Below are 15,769 nucleotides of genomic sequence, written 5' to 3'. Positions count from 1 at the left end.
CTACCATATAACTTCCGCTCCTTTTTTCAATGGCGCTAGCATTTTTCTAATTTTTCTACAAGCGCAGCTCCAAGTACAATCATTTTTGTGTTAATTACTGGTAAAATAACTAGTAGGTGATAATAATGCCCCCCGTCCTCAAGAAAAGAAACTACAGGGAATGTTTACTACTTTAGAATCGGAGCGAAAGCACGGATTTGTGCTACATAGAAGACGACTGTGAGCAGGCAGTGCCGCGGGACGGAGCAGACGGAATTTAATGAAGACGACGCTCTCCAGTGCACAGCGCGAGGGTCTGGCGCAGTTTAACACGAGGCGTGTAGGCTGCGGCCACAGCCTAGTAATCTCACTGAGCGGCCCTTAAAGGAGATCTGTTCACGCAGCCGCGGCTACCAGTCATGGGTATTGATTCAATTTCTTCTTCTCTTTTTCAAGGTTTGACCTCTAGCTTAGCTGGAGGTCAAATTTACATGGTCCGCGATTTAAGCCAGAGGCTCCTTTGTGAAGCTTTCGCTAAAAAAAAGGAACGTAATTCATTCCTCGGAAATAATATTCTCCGAAAAAAGAACAAAAACTGCGTTCTGAAATAAGCGCCGAAGAAAGCGGATTTTTCTAAAAATAAAAAGCGAAAACCCCGAAGCCTATAGATAACGCATGCAGACAGTGCACCCCAATGCCCGTGTGTAAACTGAGTGGCTGCTGCTGCTGTAGTGTCTCATCAGCAATGCGCGAGGGTAGCTCGTAGACTGGTTGTGAACGAACGCCACGATTACAAGCGCGAGTGCTTCCAAACAGAATGCTGTGGCGCGTTAACGGACTGACCTACTGCGCGCTCTAAAGCAAATAGATTATGCATTTCCTCAGTTTGGATTTCGTGCCTCGGTTCGTATAGTACCTGTTTGAATAATGTATAAAGTTTGCTGATATGAACGACAAAAAGAGTAGCGGCTAAGAGGCCGTGCACGATAAGCAAGAAAAATAAACATCCCTCGTCGCACACGGAGAGCTCCGTTACGCTCCGACGGCATTCTTTGCCGCTAATCGAAGCAGCAAGTGCTAAACGCCTTCTGGCGGTCTGCACCCAGGCAGCGGCAAAAGGGGACGGCGATAAGCGCGCCACGTGGTTGACTCAGCTATCAACAACGCGCCCGGATGAAGGCAGGCGGCGTCCTGTTCCGCCGCGTCTCTTTCTCCATTTTGGCGGCAGACGCGCCACAGTTTGCAGGGGTGTGAGCAGCCTCTGGCCGGACAATGTCGATCGTGTTGCACCACCTGAACGCCAGTCCGCCGTGCAGGTAAGCTATCGTCCCAACTGGGGCCCTAACTGCAACCGAGTCGCTGCAGCTTAACCGAGCAGCTGCCCGGCTTAATGCGTTAGGTAACACAAGGAGAAAGTCAAGTCGACATATTGTCGCATTCGTCTGAATAAGAGGCTACTTTCACTTCCCAGAAAAGATCCGAGGTGAAATAAAAATAAAGCTGCTGTCGCGAACACTGGCTGTTTTCGCAAACAAGCTGCAATGACTGTTTTTGCGCGCCAACGCGAGAGGCTAGGTTTTACTGCCACCCACTTACGAACGGCAATCGCGGACTGTCACGAGTTTCAATTGAGTGGTGAGAAAGGAGCTTCCTATTGCTGGATCTACATTTGTCGTAAACGAACGGGCATTTTGCGTCCAAAATGACCAACATAAACAAAACAATTGGATCAATTTTTACGAAGAACAGAGATTGAGCAGAGTTGTCCTGGTGCGCTTACATGTTGCGGGCGTGTCTGGTAATCTACTTTCGCACATGGAGAAAGGAAACAATTTTTTTCCAACGAAGTACAACCAAAGCTAAAATGAAATTCGCTTGAACTGAAGAATTTTGTTTACACACTTTTGTAAAAGGACATTTGTCCGAAATGTCCTGTCGCGCGTATTCGAAAAGCTTTGGGCAGACTGAGAAGTGGTACCTCATTCCTTATTTTACGCTAACAAACCCTCAGTCGTTGGGCTTTCCTTCATTTATTATATAGGTCTTATTTCCCAGGTTTGGAAGCCTATAACAAATGACCACTTTTCTTTTTCCCACTCGGTGCTTCAGCCTGTGCAAAAACCCGGATGTATCGGATGTTGCAAGTGAAGAGCCATAAGCACTGGTGTTCGTCAGCTGCTGCCGAGGTTCTGCAAGGGACTGTCAGTGGTTTAATGGTTTGCATGGCGGTATGCTTCGAAAGTGTGAACAAGGAATTGAGATTATTTAAATTAATTTCATTGAAAATGCGTTGACATCGCACAGCACACGGGTGCCTCCCGCGTTTCGCCTCCATCAACCGCGGCGGTAGCGTTTCGATGGAGGCGAAACGCAAAAGGCGCCCGTGTTCTGTGGGGCTGCGGTGGCGTAGAGGTAGTGCATCCGCCTAGCGTGCAAGAGCACCGGGGTTCGAATCCCTGTGCCACGCAATTCTACACCGGGTTTAAAAAAATCCGCGTGTCGATGGAATTGCGTAACCAGGCCTGGAGTGCGGGCTGATCTCGGTGACCAGAACCGACAACGCAATTCCTCACCAGAACAGGATTTGACCACCCTGGTATGGTACTTGGCCGCAACCTTCTATGAGCAAACCAATTAACCCTCGGCCCTCAGTCCCCAGCGGCTGCGGAGCAACTGACCAAGGCGGCGGTCAGACCTGTGACGCAGCGGAGGGCGCTAAGAATCTGGCTCTGGACAGACCGCCATTGGGAACTGAACCTGGCAATGTTTAATGCTAGAACATTATCCAATGAGGCTACCTAGTAGTGCTGTTAGACGAATTAGCGGGCATTAAATGGGAGGATTAGTGAGGCTAGGAGGACAGATGACGCGTATACAGTCCTAAAGGGCGGGCACGTAGTGTGCTATCATGGATTGGTGGACAGACGAGGACTAGGCGTGGGATTCCTCATCAATCAGGATATAGCTCGCAACATAGAGGAATTTTAGTTTTAATGCGAGGGTGGCAGCTGTCATAATTAGGCTTAATAAGAGGTACATGCTTATCGTGGGGCAGGCCTACGTGCCTACATCAAGCCATGATGACCAAATCGATGATGACCAAGGTAAAATCACAGTACACTGTACTGGTGGGCGCATCAATGGGAAGGTAGGCAAGAAGCAGGCTGGAGACCAGCCGGTAGCTGACTATGGCATAGGTTCTAGGAATAGCAGGGCAGAGTTATTACTAGAGTTCGCAGATAGAAATAATTTACGGATCATGAATACCTTCTTCCGCAAAAGAGCAAACAGGAAGTGAACTTGGAAGAGCCCCAATGATGAGACTAAAAATGAAATAGACTTCATTCTGTGCGCTCCCCCTGGCGTCGCAGAGGACGTGGAGAGAGAGAGAGAGAATAAACTTTATTTATAGTCTTTGAAGAGGAAGGCTCTCTTGTGGCGCAGGCGGGCTGCTGTCGCTTGGTGGCCTTGATCTCTTGGATCTCGGCGACCTGGTCAGCTCTCTCTGTGAGCAACTTTTGCTGCCACAGGTCCGACAGGCGCAGCGCGGTCTCCCACTGCTCCTCTGTGGTTATTCCGCTTAAAGGGTTTTTACTGCAGGCCCACATGATGTGGTTAAGGTTAGCATACTCTCCGCAGCTTTTACGTGAAATGCAGGCCGAACTCACCTCAAATCATGGATCTCGATGGGGAAATAAGGGAACGTATCATAATACCACCCCTCCCAAAAAACATGCATCCCTTTCACAACATCAGCAGAAGGAAAGACCGCGCGGCAAATATGCACTATAAACTCAAAGACGACAGGTCAGCGCTGTATGTCGACGCTGCCGAGTACAGGCACAAAGAGGCATATGTTGTGGCTATAGCTGACCACAAAGGTTTGGTTTGGTTTGGTTTATTGGGGTTTAACGTCCCAAAGCGTCTGAGGCTGAGAGACGCCGTAGTGAAGGGCTGCGGAAATTTCGACCACCTGGGGTTCTTTAACGTGCACTGACATCGCACAGCACACGGGCCTCTAGAATTTCGCCTTGATCGAAATTCAGCCGCCGCGGCCGGGATCGAACCCGCGTCTTTCGGGTCAGCAGCCGAGCGCCGTAACCACTGAGCCACCGCGGCGGGGCTGACCACACAGGAGACTGCATAGCAGCTGCGACCATGCCAGCGAAAAGTACGGAAGAAGCAGAAAAAGCAGCAATAGCATACGCCATGTGCATAAAAGTCTCGCAGAAAAGGCCATAGTAAGCGACTTAAAAACTGCGATAAATAACTTCATAAAAGGCAGAGTACATTCCCCGGCCGCAAAACTAATTAGCAAATACCGCCCAGATACTCGAGTCAAAATAATATGGACCCCCGCACATTCAGGCTTCCCAGGAAACGAAAAAGTCAACAACATTGCCCGAGAACTAACTATCCGGGCAGGACCAGACGCATTTCCAAACCACGTGGCCAGCTCAGCGAGGAACCATCTACTCACTTTTAGGGAAATCACGACTTTCTATCAAAGAATGTAGAAGTCCTCGGAAAGGTCCGTTTAGCGACCACAGAATGGTAAGGCTTAGATTTGAAGAGAGAACGGCGGAAACTAGTGAAGCGGAAGGTTATTACCGAGTTAGCGTTAAGAGGGAAAGTAGGGGAATTCAGGATTTCGTTGCAGAAGAGATTTTCCGTTTTAACTGATGAAGACAAACGCAATGTTGAAACAATGAGCGATAATCTAATAGCTATTGTTACGGAGTGTGCCGCAGAAGTAGGTGGTAGGATGGTTGGACAGGATGCTGGCAAGCTATCTCAGGAGACTAAAGATCTGATTAAGACACGCCAAAGCATGAGGACGTCTAACTCCAGAGACAGAATAGAACTAGCAGAGCTATCGAAGTTAATAAGTAAGCGCAAGGTAGCCGACATAAGAAAGTTTAACATGGAGAAAATCGAGCATGCTCTAAGGAACGGAGGTAGCCTAAAAGCAGTGAGGAGAAAACTAGGTGTATGTGGTAAGAGACAAAGAGGGCAATGTCAGTAATATGGTTAAGATAGTTAAAGTAGCCGAAGAGTTTTGCACAAATCTATACAGTAGCGATTGTAATCTGAACGTTACTGAGAGAGGCAGTCGAGCACAGCAATGGGACATCCCGCCAGTAACGAAGGAGGAAGTAAAGAATTTCTTAGGAGCAATGCAAAGTGGGAAAGCAGCTGGTGAGGATGAGATCACAGCAGATTTGTTGAAGGATGGAGGAGAGATTGTGCTACAAAAACATGCCACCCTGTATACGCAATGCCTTGTGACCTCGAGAGTACCTAGAGCTTGGAACAACGCTAACATTATCTTAATTCATATGAAAGGACCAATCGGCATTAGACTGTATTCACACTATCAATCAAGAGATAGAAAAATGCGCAGAATGTAACCAATCATTATATATAGCGCTCATTGATTGCGTGAAAACATTTGATTGAGTTGTAACCTCGGCTGTCATGCAGGCATTGCGGAATCAGGGAGTAGAGGAGTGTTATTTGAAAATAGTGGAAGATATTAGTATCGATTCCACAGCTACCATAGTTCACCATAAAATCAGCAATCAGATTCCAGTAAGGAAAGGTGTCAGGCAGGGAGACACGATCTCCTCAATGCTATTCACAGCCTCTTTATAGGACGTATTCCGGAGACTGAAATGGGAACAGTTGGCGATAAGAGTTGATGGAGAATACCTAAATAAGTTACGATTCGCTGATGACATTGCCTTGCTAAGTCACTTAGGACATGAACTGCAAAGCATGATCAATGAGTTAGATAGGTAGAGCAGAACGGTGCGGCTAAAAATTAGCATGCAGAAAACCAAAGTAATGTTCAACAGCCTAGCAAGCGAACAGCAGTTCGCAATTGGGTAGCTAAATGCTGGGAGTAGTAAGAGAATATGTCTACTTAGGGCAGGTAGTGTTCGCTGATCTGGATCATGAGAGGGAAATAACTAGGAGAATAAAAATAGGGTGGAGCGCATATGGCAGGTTCTGTCAGATCATGAATGACAATTTGCCAATATCACTCAAGAGAACAGTCTACAACAGCTGTATCTTGCCGGTACTCACCTATAAGGCAGAAACGTGGAGGCTAACAAAGAGTGTTCAGCCAACGGCTTGGTTCAACGTAGGTTAAAGGTGCACTGAAGAGGAATCTGGTATCGTCTTTTTGCCGCGGGAACTAGGTCTGCACGTGCTGAGCATTCTTAGAAACTTGGAATTATTGTTCTGTGCGGCCGATTTCCCTAATTTGAATCTTCTCTTACAAAAAAGTTTTAGAGAGTCTATAGAGTGTCTATAGACGTCTGTCTATGAAGTCTATAGACTGTATAGACCAATCCTAAAGAAAAGTCCATCGGCAATACAAATGCCATAGACAGTCTATAGACGATCTGTAGATTTATGGCCATACACTTTTAGTAGACTTTTGTCTATAGACATTCTATACACTATGAATAGACAAAAAGCAATATCTGTAGGAAGTCAGTAGAGTCAACAAGAAGTCTATAGACTGTCTATAAACCATTTATGTAAGGGGGACTAAACGCCCTGGCTCCAGCCTTTTTTTGTACCGCAGACGGCAGGAAGAGTCAACTAACGCGTGGAGTGCCTTTCAGGCAGACGCGCGGCGGTTTTGCTTTCGCTTTTATTTTGTTTTTTAGGTTTCTGTGACTAAATAGATCCATTCAGAGGGAAGAGAGCTGCAAATTGGGCCCATGGAAATAAAGATATGCGTGGAGTCTTTGTTTTCGCTGATCGCTACATATCACTCCGCCGATGGCAGAGCGGCAAGCGGCCACGGGACTGGCTGAAAGGTTGGTCTACTCCTGCCTCTGTCTGCGGAGAATTAAAAAGAAACGGCGGGAGCCGAGACGTTTAATCAGATTCAAATGAGGGAAATCGGCCGCACAGGAAATATCACTCGAAGTTTCTAAGAACGCTCGGAACTTGTAGATCGAGTTCTAGCGGCAAAAATACGAGTTGAGTTTCCTCTTCAGTTCACCTTTAAGGACAACGCAGCGATCCACGGAAAGAAAAATGATAGGTGTAACGTTGAGAGATCGGAAGCAGGCGGAGTGGGTGAGGGAACAAATGTGTGTTAATGACATCCTAGTCGAAATCAAGAGGAAGAAATGAGCTTGGGCAGGGCCTGTAATGCGAAGATAAGATAACCGCTGGTCCTTAAGGGTAACGGAGTGGATTCCAAGAGAAGGCAAGCGTAGCAGGGGACGGGAGAAAGTTAGGTGGGCGGATGAGATTAAGAAATTTGCGGTAATATGGTGGCCACGGCTGGCGAAGGACAGGGTTAATTGGAGAGACATGGGAGAGGCCTTTGCCCTGCAGTGGGCGTAGTCAGGCTGCTGCTGCTCATGATGATATAGATATTTCGATATATCAAAAATGGCAACCGATAACCTTATCTTTAACGAAGTAGTGAAAATGCGCTCCACCCAAGCTGTAGTGAGGAGGCTCTAGTAGCGACGTGTTGGCAGCCCGCTGCTTGCTGGACTTCGCTGGGCCTGCACCGCTTCGCGCCGAAGCCGCAGCGGATGGTGGTTTGGAACCAGATACTGCAGCTGTCTCGTCCTGTTGCCGACACGATGTAAATGTCTTTAAAGTTAAGGTACACTTTATTTACCGCAGCGACGTACGGCAGGCGAGTACCGTCGCCAGGAGTATAGTTAGGTTGAATTAATAGCGATGTCGCGCGGAAAATGAATTAACGACACCGGTGGCTACCTTCAACGCCCTACGCCCACCTTCTCGCGTGGTTTCACAGAGTTATCGCTGCCTCCAGATGCCCACGGCTGAATAATTGAGCGAGCGAAAGAGGATAGAGTGCCGTTAGGAGAACCTACAGTAGTGCAGTTCGATATATCGAACTATGCGGCGAAATCGGAGTTAGGTATAAGACGCGCGTTTACTGCGCATTTGCGATGGATTTCTAAGGATAATTCGTGTGTTCAATGTAGCCATTAATTCGAATTATCCGGATTCGATATATCCGGGTTCGACGGTAGAAGATATGAGTGGCAAAAAACGACAGCACGCAGTCGAAACAGCTTTTTGCGCTTCATCATCCACACACCAACTTGCCCCTCAACATGTTTTGTTATCTAGCCCGAAGATGATGAAGCGATCGGGCTATGTTTCTTGGCTTTGTCGCCGGGTAAAATTGGGATGTAGGCCATAATTCTGTGCATCTCACTCGTTCGCAACGACAGTGGTCTGCGGCGACCAAATCAGCATCCGCGGCCACCGTCACAACGGGGCAGCCACACGAGGCCTCGAATAAAGAGCGCTTGTTATCGAGAATGCATTTCGGTCAGTCATTCGCTGGTCTTAAACAGGAAACATTGTCGCTTCTCTGCAATTCCCAGCTAGCAATCATCCTCGTACGCAAGAACGTTTCAGACTCAACGCGCAGGCAGTTTTCTATGCACCAGGCAGTTTGGAGCCGCAGCTGTGAGATGACAAAATTAGTTTGGCGTTGCAGAGCGGTTCGCATCGTCGCCAGACTTGTTGGGATTGTGCTCGAGCTGAAAGAAGTCAACGTGCTGGCCAAGGAACAGATGCAAGAGGCTTTCCTCAAGGTGAGCAGCCGTTGCTCCATTGTGAGCGCGAACCTCTTTCGGGGCCGTACCGGAGGTGTGCAGGTAGGCTGCGTTCTTGAAATGAAAACACATTTAATGCATTGGCTGTATGAAGCACTGAAATTGTTTCTTTAAATAAACGTTAAAGAAACAAAAAGACGAATTCTGCTCCATATTTAGGAACAATCGAAGATCTAAGTTGTGAGGTGAAAGAAGACATCATCATTATCATCATCAGTCTGACTACGCCCACTGCAGGGCAAAAGCCTCTCCCATGTCTCTCGAATTAACCCTGTCCTTCGCCAGCCGCGGCCACCATATTCCCGCAAATTTCTTAATCTCATCCGCCCACCTAATTTTCGGCCGCCCCCTGCTGCGCTTGCCTTCTCTTGGAATCCACTCCGTTACCCTTAAGGACCAGCGGTTATCTTGCCTTCGCATTACATGCCCTGCCCAAGCCCGCTTCTTCCTCTTGATTTCAACTAGGGTATCATTAACGCGCGTTTGTTCTCTCACCCACTCCGCCGTCTTCCGATCTCTTAACGTTACGCCTATCATTTTTCTTTTGTTAGCTCGCTGCGCTGTCCTTAACTTAAGCTGAACCCTCTTTGCTAGCCTCCACGTTTCTGCCCCATGGGTGAGTACCGGTAAGATACACGTGTTGTATACCTTTCTCCTGAGGGATATTGGTAAACTGCCATTCAGGATCTGAGATAACCTGCCATATGCGCTCGACCCCATTCTTATTCTCCTAGTTATTTCCCTCTCAAGAAGACATCGGTGACGTCATAGACAAATTTCGACCACAGCGCACAATAAAAGAACAACGATCGACAGAGTAGACCCCTTAAAGCGCTTAATTCATCTAGTTTAGTGCCACCTAAAGCGCCTGTAAATACACAGTCCGTCTCATACGCGCGCGCAGAAGAAACACCAATAACAAGGCGATACGTCAGGCCGAATCTCAATAGCGGCAATGAATCTGGTGCGAAGCAAAGCCGCGACGAAAGCAAAAACTAAAAACAGTACTGCACTCCGAACGGACTCAGTCGACCAAGTCAACACGCGAACCGGCAGCCTTGAAACAACCGTTGCTGGGTCACTGTGCCTAGGAAAAGGCGCTTCTTATCACTCTCAGATGACAGGGTAGGTAAAAGAATAAAGAAAAATGATTTTCACTTTGTTTAGCTTCTAATACGCCATTCTTTTCGGCGTCTTTTCTAGTATCGCACTTCTTCCTGCGTTCTAAATGTCCCGTTAAAGAATATAGCTTTTCAAACTAGGAAATGGGTGGCCAGGCCGCTTTTTTTGTAGAAGCAATGTCTTACCAGTCATTTTAAACACGATTCCATGGCCGGAACTGAATGTTCCTTACTTGAGTTGGCGCAAAAAAAAAATATTTATAAAAATATTGCAGCTTTTAGGCTTCAGGCTTGAATTTGTCCTTCATTCGCATCATCTGGGAGAAATCTCCGAAAATTGCCACTGTGGTGCCAGAGGCACTAAGCAAGTGCACAGCAGCAAGGGACGGGCACATTGCCATAGCCGCACTCGCTAACACTCCACTGCGCGTCACCGGGATATTTCGGACTGTGTTCTGTAACATCATCATCATCATCAGCCTGACTACGCCCATGTCTCTCCAATTAACCCTGTCCTTCGCCAATTGCGGCCACTGTATCCCCGCAAACTTCTTAATCTTATCCGCCCACCTAACTTTCTGGCGCCAAGATGGATAAAGTTTCATTGATGTGGTTCAAAAGCCAGGACATTTTCCAAGTCTTGCCAACAGATGCTGCCGCCACTGAATCCTCCAGGTCCACTACATTAAAAAAAAAAAAAATAAAATAAGCAAGCAAAACGAAAAATCAATTTCGGAATGATTTTTGTTGCCAGAACGTCAGAATAGATGATTACTGTATTCTAATAGAAATATGGTCGCGGCAGGTGAGTAGTTCTCATGTATTTGATGATTCCAATGAACTTCAGCTTCTCCAACGGATTCACCTCTTCCCATGTTTGCCTGTCCAAAATCTTCATTCATGCATACGCATTAGTGTTTTGGCACGTAGTATTCACCACCTCCGCCGTGAAGATCAAGTCAAGAGGTCGAGCGAATCTCTGACCGCCGCTCCGTAGCGGTGCGCCGATTTGGACACCTGGCTGTCGACTTGGCTTAAAAACGCGAAACGACCTTGAGCATTTGGCAAACTGTCTTCGCCATGCGGTCTGAAGGCCCTGAAGCGCAAAAATAAACCACCGTCATCAATTACAAACCTCATGCACCGCAGAGAACACATAGCGAACAAAACATACGTGCGAGCACGCGCTGACGTTCCAGGCCCCTGAGAGAAGTCGGAACTGAAATCCGACGTTTTTACGTCGTTGCCTGACTCATACAGTTTTTTTCCTGCATGTTCGAGGAGCTTGCGGCAATGCGGACGCCATGCACACCGGCTGACGCTGCTACGGCCGTTCAAATGAACCCTATGGTTCAAATTCTTCCTCCATGAAAGTTTCATTTTTTCACGGCGCCACACCATGCAGAAACACTGAAACCAAAACTGCAATAAAAAAAAAAACGGTTGTTGAGCACAGAAACCAGATGACGCAGCACGTCCACGACACTCCGGAGGTTCTCCTGACTAGATGATACAAAGCGCAAAAGGGACAGGACGAACGAAGAAACCACACGGACAAGGCGCTTACTGCAACTGTAATCTTTTAATGCACGATGCAGTAAGCGCCTTGTCCGTGTGGTTTCTTCGTTCGTCCTGTCCCATTTGCGCTTTGTATCATCTAGTCATGTACCAACTCGTCCACCAATCGATTCCTCTGAGGTTCTCCTGAGTCAGCTTTTTGCGCGGGTGCTTTCGATCGTTCAAATGGAAGCGATGGCCTATGGCGCGGTAGCGAAAAAATTAACTGGTGCTGCGTTCCAAAAACAATTTTTTTCGGGACCAGGTCTCCTAAACCTCCCCGAATGTGGGGCATTTAGAATAAAACTGCATAATGTTTTCTGAGCTCAATGTGGCATTCTACAAGAAGAGGAAAGAAATGGATTTGAAGCTCTTTCACAGTAGACATGATAGGAGGGCCGTAATGAAACGCCAGGGTGTAATTTTCCGCCACAATAAATTTCCAGTGAGATCACCCGATTATAGAGACGGGGAATCGAACAGCGCAGCCTGTTAATTTATAGGAGTTCTTTCCGAGGTCTCTTTCAGAAGCAGTTACTGCCTCGTCGGTGGCAGTTACCCTTGTAGACAATAAATCGATTATGTAACACTTTTTAGATGTTCTGGTTTCTGCTTAAAGTATCTTGTCTCTATTTCGCACTTTTTTAACTCTTCTCAGGCCGGTTAAATTTTGTTACTACTTCTAAGGTTTTATCGCCTACTGCCCCTCTCTGTTGCCAGACGTGACACATGTGTTGATAAAGAAATAAAAATTAAATAATTATGAGGCTGTCTCTCCGCCCGCGTTGCACACGTTACTTCTGGAACACCATCATCATCAGCCTGCAATATATTTCAGCCTTCAGGCTGTTTCTTTGGGCCCTAAATATTCTAAAGCCACTGGGCGACTACAACGTTGCCCTCTTTAAGTACAGTAGTGGCGAACTTAGGGAGAGTGAGCCAGGCCAACAGGCCTGCCTTTTGCTGCCATTGAAGCCTTTATTATTTGAACGAGGACGTTCAGCAGCAAGTATAATGTTCATCATTTATGCCTTCTGCTCGCTTCTAGGGCGAATGTACAAGCCGGGTTGCTTGTGAAATATGCGCAATTTTACAAAGGTGGCGCTTTTATAGAGCGCTTGTTTTTGATGTCGAATGTTGGGGACCGATCAAAAGTCTGTTATTTAACTCACGCTCACCGGAATCTTTTCCGTTTCAGCTGAACCCAATGCACACCATCCCAACTCTTCAAGACGACACTTTTGTTCTGTGGGAAAGGTAAGATGCCAGACCGAGACGTAACTGCATCTGTGATCATGGCCGCTACATGAGGAGCTGGCTATAAATTCATGTTAATCCACGCATGAGGAGCATCGCCAAGTTGAGAGGGAAACAAGGCGCGAGAGACTTTGACGAGAAAGTGCTCTTGGCGGACAGTTATCTGCCTCAGGTTGGCCTAGTAACGATTTAAGTGGAACCTTGAAGCTGTCCTCTCGGACCGTGAAGCACGTAACGAGAGAAAGGCACCGTTGTGTAGTCTAACCGAGGGCGATCAGTGGTCTCCCGCACCGAACTGGTCGCAGCAATAACGGCCTCCCTCATCACTCTGTGCAGCCGAGCCATCATGCGATACCTGGTGGACATGTACGCACCGGACCACTCCTTATATCCCAAGGACGTACGCACGAGGGCTCTCATAGACCAGTTTCTCGATTACGACCTCGGCACTTTCTACCGGACTGTGGCCGATTACTTCGTGAGTTTTTTATTCATTTATTAGAGCAGATTTTCTGGTGCCATTCATTGCCCGTATAGCGGCAAAGAACCTCTTCCATCATAGCTGGCTGAATATTTATATAGCTCTGCAACGCGCACCCCTATGCATTTTTGTGTATGTACATTCGTGGAGAGAAGTTTTGCGGGATGCGGATTCGCGGCATTCGATCCATCAGATGAAAAACGCACGCTTGCTCATGCATCTATGTGTTTCATTGATCTGTTTTACCTGACCACGCATATAGCGTCCAATCATGTTGCACTCTTAACATGATTGGCTCACAAGGGCATGGCCAGCCCTCCAACTTCTCACGCTTACGAGCTCTGGTCACAGGCCCGGCGTTGGTCGTCCATGCGTAGCCTGGCTGCCACGTCAGTGCTCCCTTCCTGCCTCACGCTCTTCGCTTGCATCCAAACTGTCGCCTTTTCTGTTCTCTGCGCTCCGTTTTGGCGGAGGACGATTTCCCATAAGAACATTCCCATAAAGAGCTCGCTCAGCTCTTGAGATTAGATAGGTTTGGTCTCAGTGTTCCCAACGCCTGCTGGTGAAGGCCACTGACGCAGGCGAAAGCATATTTTACTCATTCAGATGTGTGGTTCGCTCATCACCGCCCGTATACGATCAGTGCAATTCAATTTGTTTCTCCGGGGACTCACGCTGCCTCAGTGTCTTCAAAATGAGAATTACTTTCCTAGACACACTGACATTGTTCTTTTATTTACAGGGCGTTGCCAATCGCCTCGCCAGCGCGAGTGCGATATTAGCCATGTGTTGGGCACTTCTGCCTAAATTACTTCGTTCGTCGTCCTCATGGGGTCGTAACCACCAGTCTGGAGCACTTGCCATACAAGTTACGTTAAAAACAATGCCATTAAGAAAGCATTTCGACACCTTTCAAAGTTTTGTGTACAATAAGAAACAATGCAAACTAACCAGACATTCCTGTTTGCATTTGATAATCCCAAAATTGCGTGCAGGCGTATTTCTGTTATACGCTCCCCAATTCGCTTTTCACGGTTGACCGCGGCAAAACATTACCCAAACGCCATCTGGCACAGTAGTAAGCGGCTTATAAACACTACCAGTTCCCTTTGTGTGCGTACTTTTCTACCAGGCACATGTGCGCGTGTACACCACCCTTCGAGGTGGCTGTAAGGTATGACTTTTGCAGAGAGCTGCGGGTGCAGTACCTACGAACGATGCGCCTTAAAAAACGGAGGCCCCTGCATTAAATGTAGCGTCGCTAGGGGCTGTTTCGCCTTCTTGCATTGAATGCGACCAAATGAGCTTCTATCGTCTGCTCTTATAATAATAATAATAATAATAATAATAATAATAATAATAATAATAATAATAATAATAATAATAATGTTTATTGCCATTTTGTAGCTAATACAATAAGGTTCAGGCCCGTCAAAGCCAACAAGAGGCTTGAGTGACTGGGCCCGGCAGTTACGGCCAGGACTACAAAAAAGGCAATGATACAGTAACGCTTCTCGTTACACCCAAACGAGAGCAAAAAAAAAACAAACAAAAATTGGAAAACACAGGTTAACAGCATAAGTATTCAGAAATTCAAGTCTAAACCCAGAGTATACGTCAAAATAAAAATAAAAATAAATGAAATAACGAACATTTTAAGCATAACTTCACTCTAACAGAAGAATACCAAGATCAACACAGGGCTTTCAGATGCATCTTCAGGTCACGCATAGAAGTTACAGCAAAAATTTCATCCGGTAATTCATTAAAGATTTCAGGTACATAAGCACAGCGCCTTGCTTTTCCGTATCTAGTTACACTGCGCGGTACATAATAACGAAATGTTTTCCTTAATTTCCGTTTAGGAGTATTAATAATTAAAAAGTCTGAATTCCAAAAATGCCGCTGAACAACTGTCTGCACAAAAAGAGAATGAAATGACGGAAGACCTAGGAACTGAAAGACGTCCGTGCCGGATGGCATGTGACAATTGTACACAATGCTCTTCAACATGTTTTTCAGTATACTATCAATACGGCAATGCCAGCGTGAATGACATGGCGCAAATGCAGTTAAGCCGTATCTGAGAACACTGTACGCAAGTGCATGAATTATAGTTTTTTTCACTGACATCGGCGCCAAAGACTTCATATTGAAGAGTAACCATGTAACCTTCCGTAGCTTAGCACACAGATATGCCAAGTGGTCATGCCAAGATAAGCTGCTGTCAAAAACAACACCAAGATATTTGATCGAGTTTACATATTCTATTGGCTTGCAACCACAGGGAAGGGAATCATGATCATGCAAGAATACTTGTCTGTCTATACGTAGCGTCTTTAAAGGATTTCTGAAACATATCATTTTGGTTTTGTTTATGTTCACCGAGATTCCATTCTCGGAAAACCATAAATATTAATAATAATAATAATAATAATAATGTTTATTGCCACTTTGTAGCTAATACAATAGGGTTCAGGCCCGTCAAAGCCAACAAGAGGCTTGAGTGACTGGGCCCGGCAGTTACGGCCAGGACTACAAAAAAGGCAATAGATACAGTAACGCTTCTCGTTACACCCAAACGAGAGCAAAAAAAACAAACAAAAATTGGAAAACACAGGTTAACAGCACAAGTATTCAGAAATTCAACTCTAAACCCAGAGTATACGTCAAAATAAAAATAAAAATAAATGAAATAACGAACATTTTAAGCATAACTTCACTCTAACAGAAGAATA

General features: G+C 46.4%; 1 protein-coding gene across 1 annotated transcript in view; it reads left to right on the top strand.

Moving 5' to 3' along the window:
- The first annotated feature begins 1,139 nt into the window (after nucleotides 1–1,139).
- LOC149325841 (glutathione S-transferase D7-like) overlaps nucleotides 1,140–15,769 on the top strand; it is a 41,293-nt gene continuing 26,663 nt past the window's right edge. Inside the window, exons 1-4 of the mRNA XM_089565073.1 lie at nucleotides 1,140–1,295; nucleotides 8,498–8,594; nucleotides 12,492–12,550; nucleotides 12,887–13,028. Coding sequence (XP_089421199.1) covers nucleotides 1,252–1,295; nucleotides 8,498–8,594; nucleotides 12,492–12,550; nucleotides 12,887–13,028 — 342 coding nt within the window. The 5' untranslated portion in view covers nucleotides 1,140–1,251. The remainder of the gene's footprint in view (nucleotides 1,296–8,497; nucleotides 8,595–12,491; nucleotides 12,551–12,886; nucleotides 13,029–15,769) is intronic.

Source organism: Amblyomma mixtum, chromosome 10, assembly GCF_055824585.1.
Source record: "Amblyomma mixtum isolate Tamu chromosome 10, ASM5582458v1, whole genome shotgun sequence".
NCBI lineage: Eukaryota > Metazoa > Arthropoda > Arachnida > Ixodida > Ixodidae > Amblyomma > Amblyomma mixtum.
The sequence above is the reverse complement of the archived record's forward strand: the minus strand, read 5'-3'. Positions and strand labels throughout refer to the sequence as shown.